Here is a 16,867-nt window from a genome sequence, read left to right as displayed (position 1 = left end):
GCATTTTCGTGATAAGTATTCATTTGTAGTAAAAAAACCTGAAGAAGTTTTACTTCAAGAATTTTGATTGTGTTTTTAAGGCATGTCGGGTATCATTTGAAAGGTCTTAAGGAGTAGAATGCGATTTTATTTATAAATGTGACAATAAGTATTATTATTTATACTTTTATAATTTTTTGTAAACGGATCTAAAGCAGTTTTTACTTCAAAAATTTTAAATGTGTTTTTTATTTTTGGGGTGTTTGTTTGAAAGGTCTTGAAGAGTATAATACGATTTCATAAATAAAAACGCGGTAAGTATACTCATTTACACAATAAGTATTCATTTGTAGTAAAAGAACTAAAGAAGTTTTACTTCAAATAGTTTTGTTTGTGTTTTAGGCATGTCAAGTATCATTTGGAAGGTCTTGAAAAGTATAATACGATTTTATGAATAAAAACGTGATAAGTATACTCATTTACGTGATAAGTATTAATGTGTTAAAAAAAACCAAAGAAGTTTTACTTCAAAAAATTTGATTGTGTTTTTAAGGCATTCGGTATCATTTGAAAGCTCTCGAAAAGCAGAATACAATATTATACATATAAAAATGATACATATCATCATATTTTTATAGGAAAAAAACTTGAATTTTCAATTTTATTATACAGTATATAAAATGTCTGTGTTCTGAGTCATAATTGCATAAAATTACTTATTTTTTATCCAACACTGTATGTTCATTATTGTAATATGTAAAGTTTTCACGAACTTTAATATTCTTAAGTCGAGTCTAAAGAAGTTTTACTTCAAAAAATTTTGCTAGTAGTTATATGGCTTGTAGGGTATCGTTTAAAAGGTCTCAAGGAGTTAAATACGATTTTTATTAAAAAAAAAACCTTTTTTAAAGTAAGACTATGAATATTAGACATTTTTGTATGTGCTTGCTAATATATAGTTTTTTAAGTAGTATTTTAATTTCTGTATCTATTACTAGTCAGAAATATTTACATTTAATTGCATTTTTTTGAGAATTTAAGTAGGCGAAAATATAGAAGTAAAATATAGAAAATCTCAAAAAAAAAAATTACTGATGATGTGCATATACTCTTACCCGACTTCTTCAGCCATCGTGGTATACGTAGCTTTGATGAAGATGTTCTCCAAATCAGCCAAAGCCATCAACATATGTTCTCTGTTCACTGGATTACCATCAGTCCTCTGCCAATATTGTTCCAACAAGGGGACGCTGAAGGTTTGTTGTTGGTCAGGTTGTGGTTGTTCTTTGCCGAAGTATTTCAATTGCACATCGTTCTGCAAATAGCAACCATGAAATCAAGTACGTACAACAAAGATTTAAATATAATTTAAGTACTTACACCAATTAATTCAACATCATGAGCACTGTTTCTGGAATTGCCACCTGGTGCAGGTACGTGTCTAATGGTGTAGTTTAAGACACCTCCATAAGAAGTGACACGGTCTCCTAAGAACCTAGATGGAAGACTCCAGTAGAATGTATCGCGTCTTGAAGGACTGAAGGAGTGGTAAACTAATTCTCTGCGTGATGGATCAACCTGTAATACAAACCATGATTTATGCACATGTCTAAAACAATATTTGAGAAATTATTTACCTGTAGACCAGATGTGATCGGTGTCTTCTTGCGTTGGGATTCGATCAGAGCAAACTCATTGGACGAATGGGCAAATGCTGCAGAAATCTATAAAACGTAATAAATTAGTATTAGTATAATATTTAAGAGGTTGTTTATCTTTATTTACCTGGTCTCTATAATCTCTGGAGCTTGTACATTGTTGTGTGATGCCCATACAGAAGCAGCTGATGCATCCGAATTGATTCTCAGAGTCCAAATGGAAAGCGTTTTCTTTGCAACGGTCGCAACGTGGTCCAGTAGTTGATTCCTTCAGAAAAAAGTATAAAAAATGAGGATATATTTTAACTAGTGCAAATTGCTGGAATTTCCCGTACCGCAAAGAAATATTCGAGAAATTTTTAAACGATTTCAAATATATTATTACAAATGCTGTAACATTCATTATTTTTCCTATCTAGTTATATCTGAGCAAATCAAATGTAAATCATGAATAAATCAATTTATCTCCAGAACATTAACAATCGTCATTTCATTTCGAATTCAATTTAAAAAAATAGTTGCCAAAATTTACACAAAATTGAAAAAGAGCTCCCGTATAGTCACAGTCTAAACGCATTTGCAAATAATTCTGTGCGACATTTTCACTTATACTGTGCTTAGCTAGGCGGCATTTTCACTTTTTTCAATAGTTTTTTTCACAAAATTTTGTATGTCCGCAGTTTTCGTCCACGTTTTCGGGCGCACGGATCAACCGATTTGAATGGTTTACAAAACATTCGATCCCTATTGATAGGGAGATGTGGTGATTAGTTTTTGGCAAAGACAGGTCCCGCCATTTCGAAGGTACAGAGCTAATGTGCAAAAAATGGCAGTTTTTGAGTGAACTAAGCGTCCGATTTCAATGATTGGAAAAACTTTCTGCTCGTATTTACAAAACAATTGCTTTTGAGGATAAAAAATTATTACATCATTTTTTTATTTTCCATAAAATATTTTTGTAATTTTGGATTAAACATTCAAAAATTACCCAAGCTAAGCACAGTCTAAGCGCCACTCTGGTACAAATGTTTACCGAAGTGCGTTTAGACTGTTTATGTACACTGGAGCACTTTTCCAATTTTGTGAAAACTATCAAAAAATGTGAAAATGCCGCCAAGCTAAGCACAGTATAAGTGAAAATGTCGCACAGAATTATTTGCAAATGCGTTAAAGTTAAGTAACAAAAACGTAACAACGTATAAAATGACAAAATTTAATATATTAATAAAAATTAAAATACTTTATTCTGTGTTAGAAATATTAAGAAAAAAATAGATGCAAATTTGAAGCATTATAAATTTCGATAACACGAAACAAAAACGTAACAAGAAAACATTAAATATGATAAACGTTAATGTTACGAAATAAAAACGTAACTAGAAATAAAAGTGAAATTACTCGCTATATTCTCATTAATTAAATTATTTCTAGTTAGCATTAATTGTATTTATTTTGATATATAAATTAATACATTGATAATTAGAAAATAATATAAAGCATGAAAATATTAATAAACTAACAATATACTCTAAAACATTATAAATATTATTTTTATGAAACAAAGACGTAACTAGAAGTAAAATTACTCCAAATATTTTTTTTAAACTGAAATTAAACTTTTCTATCTAAAGATCTAATTGGATATTAATGTATATACTCAATATTTAAAAAAAACAATATGAAGTATAAAAAAATATGAAATTTTTAAAAGCAAACTTTAATGTTTATGTTACGAAACATAAACGTGACTAGAAGTGAAATTCTCAAGTCAATAATTTATAATTATTTTAATAAATAATAATTAAAAAAATAAATATAAATTCAGTATATTAAAAACAAAATATAGTACAATAATATAAATAACTAGAAGTGAACATTAAGTCATTATTATTGAAAAATAGTGATAATGCCGCCAAGCTAAGCACAGTATAATTGAAAATGCCGCACGGAATTATTTGCAAATGCGTTTAGACTGTAACTATAGAGAGCACTTTTTCAATTTTGTGCAAATTTTGGCAACTATTTTATTTTTTTGAAATTGAATTCAAAATTAAATGACAATTGTTAATGTTCTGGAGATAAATTGATTGATTTATGATTTACATTTGATTTGCTCGGATATAACAAGATAGCAAAAATAATAAAAGTTACTGAAAGTATTTGTAATAATATATTTGAAAACGTTTAAAATGTCTCGAATATTTCATTACGGTACGGGAAGTTCCAGCAATTTGCCTCAAGGCACGATGTCATACACTACTATTTTCTATTGTTTTACCTTGCACAAGCATTGTCCAGTTCTAGGATCAGGTCTAGTACTGAGGGATCCTGCAGGATCGCATTCGTATCTCTCAGGTGTTGGTGGTCTTGGTGGTTCAGGAGCAGGTTGAGCAAGTCTACATCTGTCTCCAGGTCTGGTTGGATTGCCTTCGTATCCCAGAGCACAACGTTCGCAACGACGTCCTTCGTATCCGGTAGCACAATCGCACACGACATCACCATCTGGTCCCAGGGAACAAGTACGAGCAAATCTGGGGATGATAATTGATTTGTAAGTTCCTGACTTAGATTTGCATAAGTTTGTGATGCTTACTGGTTGCTGGGGTTCGTGAGGGGACATGGGCAAATTCTGCAAGGGATTCCTCTTGATGGGTCTCCATAGAATCCTGGTTGGCAAACTTCTGGTTCACGGTGGCATCTGCCGAGCCAAGGTCCGGATGTTTGTCTTGTATAACCAGGAGCACAAGACTAAAATATAAACAAAATATGTAACATACAAAATTTATTTATATATATATATATATATATATATATATATATATATATAAGGGGGAATCGTTGGAAATGTTGAAAACGTCTGAGGCTTCGTGATGTTTATAATTGGATTATATATATATATATATATATATAAACCAAGAACTAATATTCTATCACTATATATAACATAAGGTAGTCGAGTAATTTCAATTAGGACTCTTTATTGTCCAATCAAAGCACATTTGCTGATAACATATATGCCAATTAGTTGTAAACACCTGAAACATTTTATAAGATATGTATAAAAAAATATAAATTAACAACGATTAATATATATTTACATTTTTATTACAAATTTTGAGGTTATGTTAAGAAACTATATTTCAAAATATTTTTTTTTATTAATTTGTTTATGATTATACTTATTGCTGATATATAGAATATAAACACCTCAAATACTCTATTTAAATACGTATAAACAAATATACATAAGTACCTAAGTATATAAATAATTACATTCCCATTTTCAAGAAATAAATTTCTCAATCGTCCATCTGGCATCGCTTGCTATTATTATTTACTTGCTATTTCGTAATAATTTTCCGTGGTGATTAAAAAATTTATATTATTCACGTAATAATTTTTCAAAAGTAATGATTAAAAGTGCATATTAATGTATTTGTATCAAAACAGAAACACTGAATGACAGTTGAAAAGTGAAAGTAAATGTCATGGATAAAATCATTGATAGAATCATAGATTGAATAAACTAAATGGATAGTTTATAAATAATTAATTTTGAATTAGAATGAAAACTGGATAAAATATATTACATATGTTTCTCCTGGCTCTAAACTACCTTCCTGCCAATTTTCATCTAAATCGATTGAGCCGTTCGTGAGTTATAAGTGTTGTAACTTAAGCGATCCTCTTTTATATATATAACATATATATATATATATATATATATATATATATATATATATATATATTAAGACAAACTTACCTCACAAGACAATCCTGTGTAACCTGCAGGACATCTGCACTCTTCAACATAGTTAGACGGTCCTTGACCGACGTTACTAACTCCTGCAGAGTCCATTGTTATATCTGATAACGTGCATTCGACAGTATTGCCTTCAACATATCTAAACAAGAAAAAGACGCATCATAACAACTTTCAACAAATATTTTAGTAAACTAAATCATTATACGTACTGCATCTTGATGAGAACGCGATCAACTCTAGCAAGAACCATCATGATGTCTTCACGAGATGCTGGAACAGTTCCAGAACCATCTTCACGTACTTTGTCCCATTCACCTTCGAATAATCGAGCAGATCTTTGGGTACCAGGAGTGGATGATGTTAAAAGTTCCTGGGATGTGTGAGTTAAAGTATAACCATTACCCTGAGAAATAAAAATTTGATTAACACCAGCAGTTCTTTTATGGCGATCAAGAGTTAGATCAGTTACTTACGACTAATATGACATCAGGAATCCTTGCTGGTTCTCCATAACCACGGAATTCTACACGATATTTGATGTAACCACCATAAGATTTCAGCTGGTTGCCTGAGAAACTTTCTGGTACTGGTAAATATGGATAACCGCTTGAACCAGATGATCTGCTGTCCATGCCACTGACATAAAGCTATGCAAAACAATTAATTAGAAATCATATTATCAATATGCAGGTTGTTTTTGAGATATTTACCGTAGCTCCATTGGCATCATGTTGTGTAAGTTGTGGTCTTCGACCTCTGTAAGCTGGTTCAGCATCACCAACTGTAATATCACCTCTTGGACCAACTCGGACACCAACAACGCTATCGGCAACAAACGGTGGCGGCAACTAAAAATTCCAAAAAATAAAATAATAAACAACTACAACCCTCTGTTAGTTAATGTGTCTACTTACCGAATATGTGAACAAATCAGCACTGCTGCAATTAGTTGTAGCCCCAAAGCAGAAACATTTAATACACTCTGATGGAACTCGAGCTTCATCATTGAATTGACCAGCTGGACAAACACCACTTCCAGTGATTACCACAAGGATTAAATCAGGAACAGCAATCTTGGTCGTCGTGGATGTTATGGCTTCACAAGAGTAAGCACCTTCATCAGATTTCTGGATGTCTGGACAAACCAATTCACCACGTCCTTCGACACTGGTCATTTTACATTTGGCTGGTACGTGTCCCCAATTCAAACGCCAACTGATTTCTGGTGTTGGAACACCAACGGCTGTACAGGTTATGACTAATTCTGAACCTACTGTTACTACTTTCATTGGTGGTGATGGGGGTTGTACAATTTCAGGGGGTGCTGTAAAAAATCAACATTGTAAAATAAAACTAATAGACTTATTTTACATTTGTGCTTACTGCATCCTCTTTCATCTGATCCATCAAGACAATCTCTTTGCATGTCGCAATGGTAAGCTTTGGGTACACATTGGTTGCCACTGGCGCAAGCAAACTCATGATACCTAAAAAATATATGAAAAAAATAAATTCCATCATAATTAGCTCAGTCAGATTAGTCTTTCTACTTACTTGCATGGTGCATCTGGTGGAGTAGTTGCACAGAATTCTTCATCAGAGTTATCACCACAATCGTCATCAGAGTCGCATCTCCAGGATTTCAAAACGCATTTCTTGTTGTTACAACGGAATTCATTGGGCTCACAACCATGAGGACCTGGCAAACACAATTTAGATAAAAATCTGTAGGCATTTGCACAAAATTTTGTAACTTACTGCATCTGCTTTCATCAGATCCATCAGCACAGTCGTATTCACCATTACAAACCAGATGTTTGGGAATACAATCACCATTTCCACAAGTTGCTTCATGAAGACCACAAGCTTTTGCAGGACGATAAGTTGGAGCAGTATCTAGAAAAAAAAAATTAATAAATATCATGGTGAATAAATAAAATTTTGTTGGCCAAGGAAGGAACTTACCAGAATCCAATACCCAACAAGAGGCATACAAAAAAGAGCAAATGTTAAATTCAAGCACTTAAGTTTTTCGATTTTATTTTTAGGTGACGTTAAGAAATACCTGTGCTGTGAAAATCTGGATCAACATGAGGGATTATTCCGTATTTAAGTAAAGTCGGATTTGTTAATTTTGTTAAAGTCGTGTTACGAGGTTTACCATGGGCTGCGTCCAATTAAAAGATTTATCATCAACTGATAGTCACCGTTAGTGCAGTAAACGGAGCGTTTTGGGTCTTGAATTTTTTTACTGGCTTTTTTGGAATCAGGTTCATCTTACCCTCAAGTTCAAAAGTGAAAACAATTTGGGTTAGAGGGAATGACACTTTTTCTCAATTGTGTAATTACATTTTTTCAAAATAACGTCGGAAATCGATAAAAGAACTAACTATAAGCAAAAAATGTCTTTTGTAGTTTTTCAAAAAAAAAAACAAATACTTTTCAAGTTACTGGCCACTAAAAATTCATATATTTTTGGCGTTTTTCTTCGTTTTTTTTTGCAAATATCTCCTAAAATATACATTTTAACGAAAATCATGTAATGGACAAACTAATGTCAATAAAAATCTTAATAAATCAGTGTTTTATAAAGTGTTCTAGGAATAATATTAAACAAGATTTGAAAGAGCAAAATCGTTTTTTATTTCGTTCAAGATTTAATTGTTGTTTTTAAAGCCATCTAGTGGCGAGGTTTTACATTTTATGCATTTTGGTGAAATTGGGTTTTATAGTGCTCCACATAAGCTTTAAAATGAGTGCTGTTACAAGTTTTTTGCGTGTAAAATGAGTGAGCTATCATGCAAATAAGAAGTGTATACGATGTTTTTTTCTTTTAAATCATATGGTTTAATGGGCGCCATTTCCACCAGAATTAAAGTGATTCACATTCCATCTAGAATTCACTTCATTACAGACATCTTGATGGATTCTAGCAGATTCACCACTTTAGTACAAACTATTTTCAGAAAACTCACGATTTTTTTTTTTTAAATTTTCCAATTGTTTTAAAAATCGAACTTATTTTCATTATTTTTTTATATATTTTTTTAATCACAATATTTATTACAACTGTTAAATAATTACATCTAGTAATCTAATATCTAGTAACATCTAGTAATAATAATGAACAATAACATAAATTTAAATAAATAAGAGTACAAAGGATACAATTTATATTAAAATGATATCCGTAGTATGATGATTTAATATAAAATAAAAGCAAATAATAATAAAAAAAAAATTAATAAATGAAATAAATGAAATTTCTGAATAATAAAATAAATACTAGAAAAACAATAAAGTGGAATTTGTTATATTTTCATTATATCTCAAAAAAAATAAAAGATATTATTTTCGAGGAATTGACGTAACATTAGTATCATTTTGAATTTCTTGATTTTCTTTCAATTTCAAAATAATTTTTTTAAACAATTTTTCATCAAGGGCTTAAATAAAATATTATATTATTTTATTGCATAAAATATTATTTACTTTATACGTAATTCTTATTATATCATACTGTAATTTATTTTTAAGCGTTTTTGTTTTTTCAATTTAGAGGTTGGTTGAAACGGTTTTTACAACCGGTTTTAGGGTTTTCACGAGGTTGAAAATGATTTTATTACAAGGTAAATGTATTAAAATATAATTTTTAATTATATCCTTTAACACCAAAAACGTTTTCTAGCGACAAAGCGGCTCAATGTCCACTTATTTAATACGGTGTTGCAACCTCCCCGAATTGTTTTCACTTTTGAACTCGAGGTTAACATAAACCTAATACCAAAATTTCAAGCAAATTAGAGCACAGTAAAAAAATTCCCTTATAGAAATTACACCCTTTTTTCTCCGTTTACTGCACTACATCAATCCTTTCTATTTCTACTTACATGGTTCGACATTCAAATAAACAGTGACGCTCGCACCAGGAGTGTTGGCGGGGAATCCCTGAGCTTCGCAAATATAAGCACCAGCCTGGGAAACCTGAATATTTGGAATTTCCAATCTTCCATTCAAATCTCTGGAACCAGGTGGTAGTGGTGCTCCGTTGGGGCGAGTCCAACGAACTCGGGCTCTGTTAGAACCTTCGTCTCTGCACTGGAATACTACTTCACGACCTAGATAAATACACCAGAGCCGGATTAGTGATGGTAAAAAAATTGATGATGGTGACCTCAAGCATCATGGTTCTAATTTGAATCTCTAATGCGATTTGGTGAATGCAATTGGATTTTTGTTGTGTTTCGTGGTAGATGGATTTTTAGAAACTAGTTGGTTTGGTATTTAGCCTTGAGGAACTTTCCGATATGTTTAAATAATCAACCTAATTAATAAAATATAAATTAATTTATGAGTCATTAAAAGTATTCCGAGTGGATTTATTACACATCATTGCAAACGATCGAACACTTTGACTCGGAGTATTTTCTAAAAGCAAATTTTCATAAATTAATCATTTTTATATTTGATCCAGTTTCCGTAGGACTTGAATGGTTTAGTATGTTTATTAAAACCAAGTACTCTATCGTTATACCTAGTAAGTCGTCTATTTTTAATTTTAACAAACGTCAAAAAAACTACTAATTTTCTCAAATTATGATGAATTTTTAAAATTAAACTACTTGTCGTAAGAGCGCAATATTTCAATAAGTTGTATAAGGCCGTGATATATATCGCCAAAAAAAGTTCCATAAAAACTGGCTTGAATTTTTTTTCAACAGTTAATTACAAGAAAACGGCTCGGTAGATTTTCACCTAAAACTAATCAGTATCATTCCTAATTAATATCTTTCGAACGATTTTTGATTTTTTAAAATCGATTCGGTAGTTTGAGCTTAAATGTGGACGAAAAGTTTAACACTTTTTTCCAAATTACAAAAAAACGGCTTGGCTGATCATCACACAAAACTGTCAAACGATAGTCCTCATTGAAATACATCAAATGGCTTTTAAATTGTTGAAATCGGTCCAGCCGTTTTTTGAGAAAACATCGATCAAAAGTCTAATTTTGACAAATGCCAAAAAAACGATACCAATTTTTGCAAACTTTGAAGAATTTTTAAAGCTAAACGAGTTGTCGTAGGGCTGTAATATTTTAGTATGATCTAGAAGGCTATGGTATCTACCGTCAAAAAATAATAAGAAAAATCTTCGATTTTTTTTTTTTTAAAACTTTATTACAAGAAAACGGCCCGGCCGATCTTTACCAAAAACTAATCAGCACGATTCCCAACTAATATCTATCGAACGATTTTTGAATTTTCAAAATCGATTAAGAATTTCGGGCTAAAACGTGGACAAAAAATTTTTCACTTTTCTGCGATTAACAAAGAAACGACTCGGCCGATCGCCACACAAAACTCAGAAACGCTAGTCCTCATGGCGATACGTAGAATGGTTTTTAAATTTTTGAAATCGGTCCAGCCGGTTTTGAGAAACCGTCGATTTACGGCAAAAAATCTGTTCACATACACACACACATCTTTTTCCAAATTTGGTCTCATTCGATTCAGGATGGCTTGAAACGTCGAGAAAACATAAAATTAGCGAATCGGATGTTTTGATGAAAACATAAACTTCTTCGGGAAGTTAAAAAATTTAGATTATAATTTTATTTTATAATTTCTCATCGTCGAATAATTACAATGTCAATTCTTCTACGACTAAACCAATTCAATTTATAATAAATTTCGTAATAATATATGTAATTTATATTATACTTTGTGTAATGACATCCTACTCCAGTTGTAAAATCGATGACTGATGATGAAATCTGTCCAAATGATTCATCAAACAAACCCAAATGTAAAAATCGTGCAAATGAATAATAATTATAATAGAAATTCATTAAAAACTGTTGCAATTGTGAAATCTATGCCACAAGATGATAAGTGACGTGCAGTGATATAATCGAATAAAAATGTATGAAATTAATATAATTAATTGAACTAGTTTTACAGAACAAAATTCATTTTGTAAAACAATGAAAATAATTAAAATAAAATTTGAAAAAAAAACTAGAAAATGAAATTAATTTGAATCGTACAAAATTATATAATGATTCATCGACCCATCGACCCATTGCCATATTATAATTATGGATTTAATTAAATTATAATCTAAATGACAATGTGAATGTCATGTTATAATTATGTTTTTTAGCTGATGTTTGATCTGATTCCCTAATTTTTGATTCGTCGAATAAAACTCACCCTCTCTATAAGTAGCTGCCCGATGGAAGCATCGGAAAAAATAAATAAATAAATACATAGATTAGTAACATTTTAAATATACAATATAGATTAATCTACAATACAGATTTGTAATAGATATATGATCTATTATAATTAGGAAATATTATTGTGTTAGGGCTGAAGACATCGTGGTTGTTCAAGAGGAAGAAAAACTGGGTTGATAGATTTTATCTAATTATAAGTATAATATAATAAAAAAATATATTTTTTATTTCATTATATACTAGTTATTTGAATGCTAAAAAACGTCTAGGTTGTTTTTATCAAGCTAATAAAATTTGTTTCCACATTTTCAAAAAAAATTGCGTACAACTTTGCGCCCGCCGTTAGTACTGTATGAGTTCCATACAAAAATCGTAGAATTTCGGCGGAAGCAAAGTTGTAACTAATGAAATTTAATATTAAGCAAAGTGTGAATTTTTTTTCAACATACAAAACTTCCAGATGCAGGCAAAACAACTTTTTTTCATGTTATAGTTAGCAATAAGTTACTTGAAATTTATAATTTTATAAGATTTATCAAAACAAAATTAATTAATAAAGTAATATTAAGCAAAAATAGTGTACAACTTTGCGTCCGCCGTTAGTACTATACGAGTTTCCTACAAAAAATCATGGAATTTCGGCGGAAGCAAAGTTGTAACAAGTAAAATTTAATAATTATTATCAAATTTATTACAAAAATTGTATACAACTTTGCATCCGCCGTTGGTAATATATAAGTTTCTTACAAAAAATTACAGAATTTCGGCGAAATCAAAGTTGTAAAAACTTAAATTTCAAATTGACCTCATAATTAGTGTAATTTTTTTTTTCAAGATAAATTTCTCGATGCAGTCGAAAAAATATTTTTTCATGTTATATATAACAAAAAAAATTATTGAGATAATTATAATTTTGTAAGATTTATATAAATAAAATTATTTAATAAAGTAATTTGAAATATAATTGTGTACAACTTTGCCTCCGCCTTTAGTACTGTATGAGTTTCCTACAAAAAATCATAGAATTTCGGCGGAAGCAAAGTTGTAACAAGTAAAATTTAAAATTGGCGTTATTTTGGCTTGAGAAATTTTTTGAAAATAATCGAAGTTAATCGAAACTATATAAGAAGTCAACAATTACAAAAAAAATGTAATAATTATAAAAGAGCACATTTTTTTATATGCAATTAACATATTCAACTCTTCGACTGGTACTAAAAAATATATTTTTCCTGATGTCAAACGTCATAATTGTTGTCAATAACTTGATTTTTTTAGCAAAATATTGATTGAAATAATTATATTTTTGTAAACTTTTTCAAAATAAATATGGCTGAAAGATTTATTTTAAACAAATATAGTGTACAACTTTGCGTCCAAATCAGAGAATTTCGGCGGAAGCAAAGTTGTAAAACGTAAAATTTAAAATTGACCTCAAATTTGTGTGAAAAATTTCGAAATTAATAAAAAAATATTATATTAATTAAATATGACTACATATATCAGCATTTAAATATAAATTATTGATTATTTTAATATTTCTAAAACTGCAATGACTTTTTTTCAAGATGAAGCAAATATAATTCGCATTTCCCTAATGTTCTATATACTTATTTTTCTATTATTTATTACCATAAAAATTCTGCTTGAATAAAGCCAAAATGTTTTATCAAAATTGGACTAACCGTTAAGGGGAAATTATAATCTTTTGAACAACCAGATGTATAAGATTCAATACAAAAGAGTTTAATTAAATACTTTTAATTTTAATAAATAAATAGGAAAAAACACTTACTTTCTTTGATGACTTGTTCACTTGGGTATGTTTTTAGGTTCAAAGGTTCGTGTCCAACTAAAATAAAAAAAAACACAAAAATATTAATAATAAGAATACAAAATTACAATGGTACACATTCGTTAATAAAATTAAACACAAAAGCACAAATTATATTTTACAAAAATTTAGTAAAATAAAATGTTAGTTGTTTAAAAAAAGTTATTCAAAAGATATATGAGGAAAATAAAAAAAAAAATAATATTAAGCATTTTTTTAATGAAAAAAACAAATTTTAACTTAGAGGCAATAAAAATTAGTTACAAGCAAAAATCAATATTTAATATTAAATTTATATATAACAAGCAATATTTTTGGTTTAAAAAAATAAGAAATTTAAATTATGCCTAAAAAAATGTAACGAGTAAATACAGCTTTAGCAAAATATCTTGTAAAAAAATTTTCGTTATGAATTCGTGTTGAATTTAAATTTCAACTGTAGATGCAATAAAATGGACAAATGGGTATTAAAAGTGGTCTCACGCAACATATGCGTGCGTACCAGTAAAAGCGTTAAAAATAGTTAATAAAAACATATTAGGCAAATATACCCAAAAAAAAAATCATGCACGTTTTTTTTCAAATAGGGAACGTCCCAAAATGTAAATTAGTAGAAGCACACGACAAAGTAAAAAAGAGTCTTGTTAATAAAATTTTAACAAAAAAATTTGTTGGAATAATAAAAATCCCTTGTTAATAACTTTTCAAATAAAAAAAAAAATCTCGTTAATTTTTTTTCACAATTTTTACTTTCGTTCGAGTAAGGACAATCGAGTTCATCACTATCATCATAAGGGCAGTCGGTGATCCCATTACACCTAAGGGCCCCATGAATGCAAGGGCCATTTTCACAACGAAATTCTCCACGTACACATGCTCGAGCTTTTTAAATTATCAATGATAATAAACATTAATAAAAATGAAATAACAATAATTGTAAAAATACAAATATGAACTTTAATTGCTGTTAGGCATTGAACCTAAAAGATCAACATGTAATTGTTACCACAACGATTTTACTGGACAACATCTAAAGAACAATAATTTATAGTATTTAGGGTATAATTTTTTTTATACTACTTACCACAATTCCTTTTCATCAGAACCATCAGCACAATCTGATCTTCCATCGCACCATTGGTTTGATGGCACACATTGGTTCGAAACGGCGCAGGATTGGGTTCCATATGGACATCTATGGTGAGGAGCTGTAAAATAAAGTTAGGCATCAGTCAATTTGTCTATTTTTTAATTTTTTCCTGCACCTCCTATAGTGCTAAACCTGCCTTTACAAAAAATGTCTTTATTCGGTCAATTCAAGCAACTAGTGGGGCGCATGGCATCGTGCCTTAAGGCAAATTGCTGAAACTTTCCGTACCAAAAATTATTTTTTTTAAAAAGATTTACATTTTTGAAAAAATTTTACTTTGAAAGAATTAGATTTTTGAGAAACTATAAATTTTTGACAAAAATTCACTTTTTTTGAAAAAAAAAGACTTTTTGAGAAAAAATGTTTTTTTTTATTTGAAATATTTTGGAAATTCTGAACTTTTTTTCAAACCAATCGTACTGCTTTAACTGCGAAAAGACAAAATATCGAAGCGCTGCGTCGCCGTCTAACAGATAAATATTGACACGAAACCCATAAGAATGTAAACAACATTATTACTTATTGTTAAAATCGCTATAAAATATATGATAATTTGATGTGTATATGTCTAATGATAATTTTTGCCCGCCAAATGGCATTTTTTTCTACTTTTTTTAATAGATCTCCGAAACCGAAAATTTAATCGTTGTATATCTTGTCAATACAAGTAAAATGTTATTTGAATTATTCAAATCGGACGCTCCGTTCTCTTAAAAACTGAGTTACCGTTTTTGGCACTTTTTGCCCCGTATCTTCGGAACGGCTAGACCTGCCTCCGCCAAAAACTAATCAGCACGTCTCCTTATCAATACGATTCGAATGTTTTTTGAATTAATCAAATCGGTTGATCCGTGTTCCCGAAATCGTCGACGAAAAATTGTATCCGCACACACACACACACGCACACACATACATCCATTTTTTCTAAAGTATGACAAAATGTTCAGAAAGTTTTAAAACATAAAGTATATAATTCTAAAGTATATAAAAATTTTCATTTGCGATTTTTTTGCGATTACTATAGCTTGTCCTACGGGTAGTTAAAATGTTGATCTCTCTCACAAATTGATTTGCAATTTTTTGGGCATTTTGCTCCGTACCTCCAATACGGCTAGACCTGCTTTTGCTAAAAACTACTCAACAAATCTCCTTATAAATACTAATTGAATGATTTTTGAATCACTCAAATTGGTTAATCCTGGCTCCAGAAAACGTAGATGAAACATTATACATAATGTGAATTCGTACATACATATATATTGCAAACTTTGGTTGAAGTGCGGACTATCTTAAAGTTAATATTAAGACTTCAAACTTTCAGATAATATTTTTTGATTAATAGGGAAGCATTGAAGACCCTGGGAGCAAACAATTTCATACACACACACATACATCCATTACGTTTTCCTATCAAATCTTCAGTATCGTTGCCTGGATTTTTAGCAAATTAGTCAATTATCAATTACTATCTTACCTTCGGTTGGTTGTGGTGGGTAAGGTCTGTTTGTGGTTTGGTCATCAGGTTGTGGACAATCTCTTTCATCGCTTCCATCTCTGCAATCGTGTACTCTGTCACATCTCTGCCTGTCGGAGATGCATTCTCCACTTGCGCAACGGAATTCACTATATCTGCAATCTGGAGAAGAAAAAATAGTCGAAATTTGAAAATAGAACTGAAAATATTTATGTATCTATATATCTATATATATATATATATATATATATATATATATATATATTTGAATAGTCTTGAATTTGATGTTGATATATATGTTTAATTTGAGTGTTAATAATCGGGCGTAACATCAATAAAAATAGTATGAGTTTTTTTAAAATTTATTTATTTAAAATCCATACGTTTCGGCTAGCATCTTAGCCATCATTCAGTGGTAATCAAGTTAACTATAAAAATTGAAACTAATAAATTATATGAAAGGAAATTTTTGTGGAAAACAATAATATAATAATAGTAATAAAACACTTACAATTTTGTATCCTAATATAGCATATGAAACCATTATTAATCCATGGTATGAGTATGTGCACATTGATAAGATATATATTTTTTAACACAAACATCACAAATGGTAAAACACACTAATGATCATGATAACTTAACAAGTTGTCGAAACTATGTATTTACTCTTTGGAGTTTAGGATAGAAATGTCACATTTTTCTCAAAGCAGTTTTTAGCATGTGTTGATATTTTTTGGAAAATTTAAAAGGCGATGGGATTTTGTT

At 30.0% G+C, this 16,867-nt stretch overlaps 1 protein-coding gene across 1 annotated transcript in view; it reads right to left on the bottom strand.

The window, feature by feature from the left end:
• Positions 1–1,090: 1,090 nt before the first annotated feature.
• Positions 1,091–16,867, bottom strand: part of LOC113367844 (basement membrane-specific heparan sulfate proteoglycan core protein-like) — a 111,981-nt gene continuing 96,204 nt past the window's right edge. Inside the window, exons 26-27 of the mRNA XM_026609421.1 lie at positions 1,360–1,557; positions 1,091–1,294 (exon numbers count right to left, since the gene is read on the bottom strand). Coding sequence (XP_026465206.1) covers positions 1,091–1,294; positions 1,360–1,557 — 402 coding nt within the window. The remainder of the gene's footprint in view (positions 1,295–1,359; positions 1,558–16,867) is intronic.

This window comes from Ctenocephalides felis, unplaced genomic scaffold (assembly GCF_003426905.1).
Source record: "Ctenocephalides felis isolate EL2017-DRISC unplaced genomic scaffold, ASM342690v1 CF-g0.4_SCAFFOLD_01170, whole genome shotgun sequence".
NCBI lineage: Eukaryota > Metazoa > Arthropoda > Insecta > Siphonaptera > Pulicidae > Ctenocephalides > Ctenocephalides felis.
The sequence above is the reverse complement of the archived record's forward strand: the minus strand, read 5'-3'. Positions and strand labels throughout refer to the sequence as shown.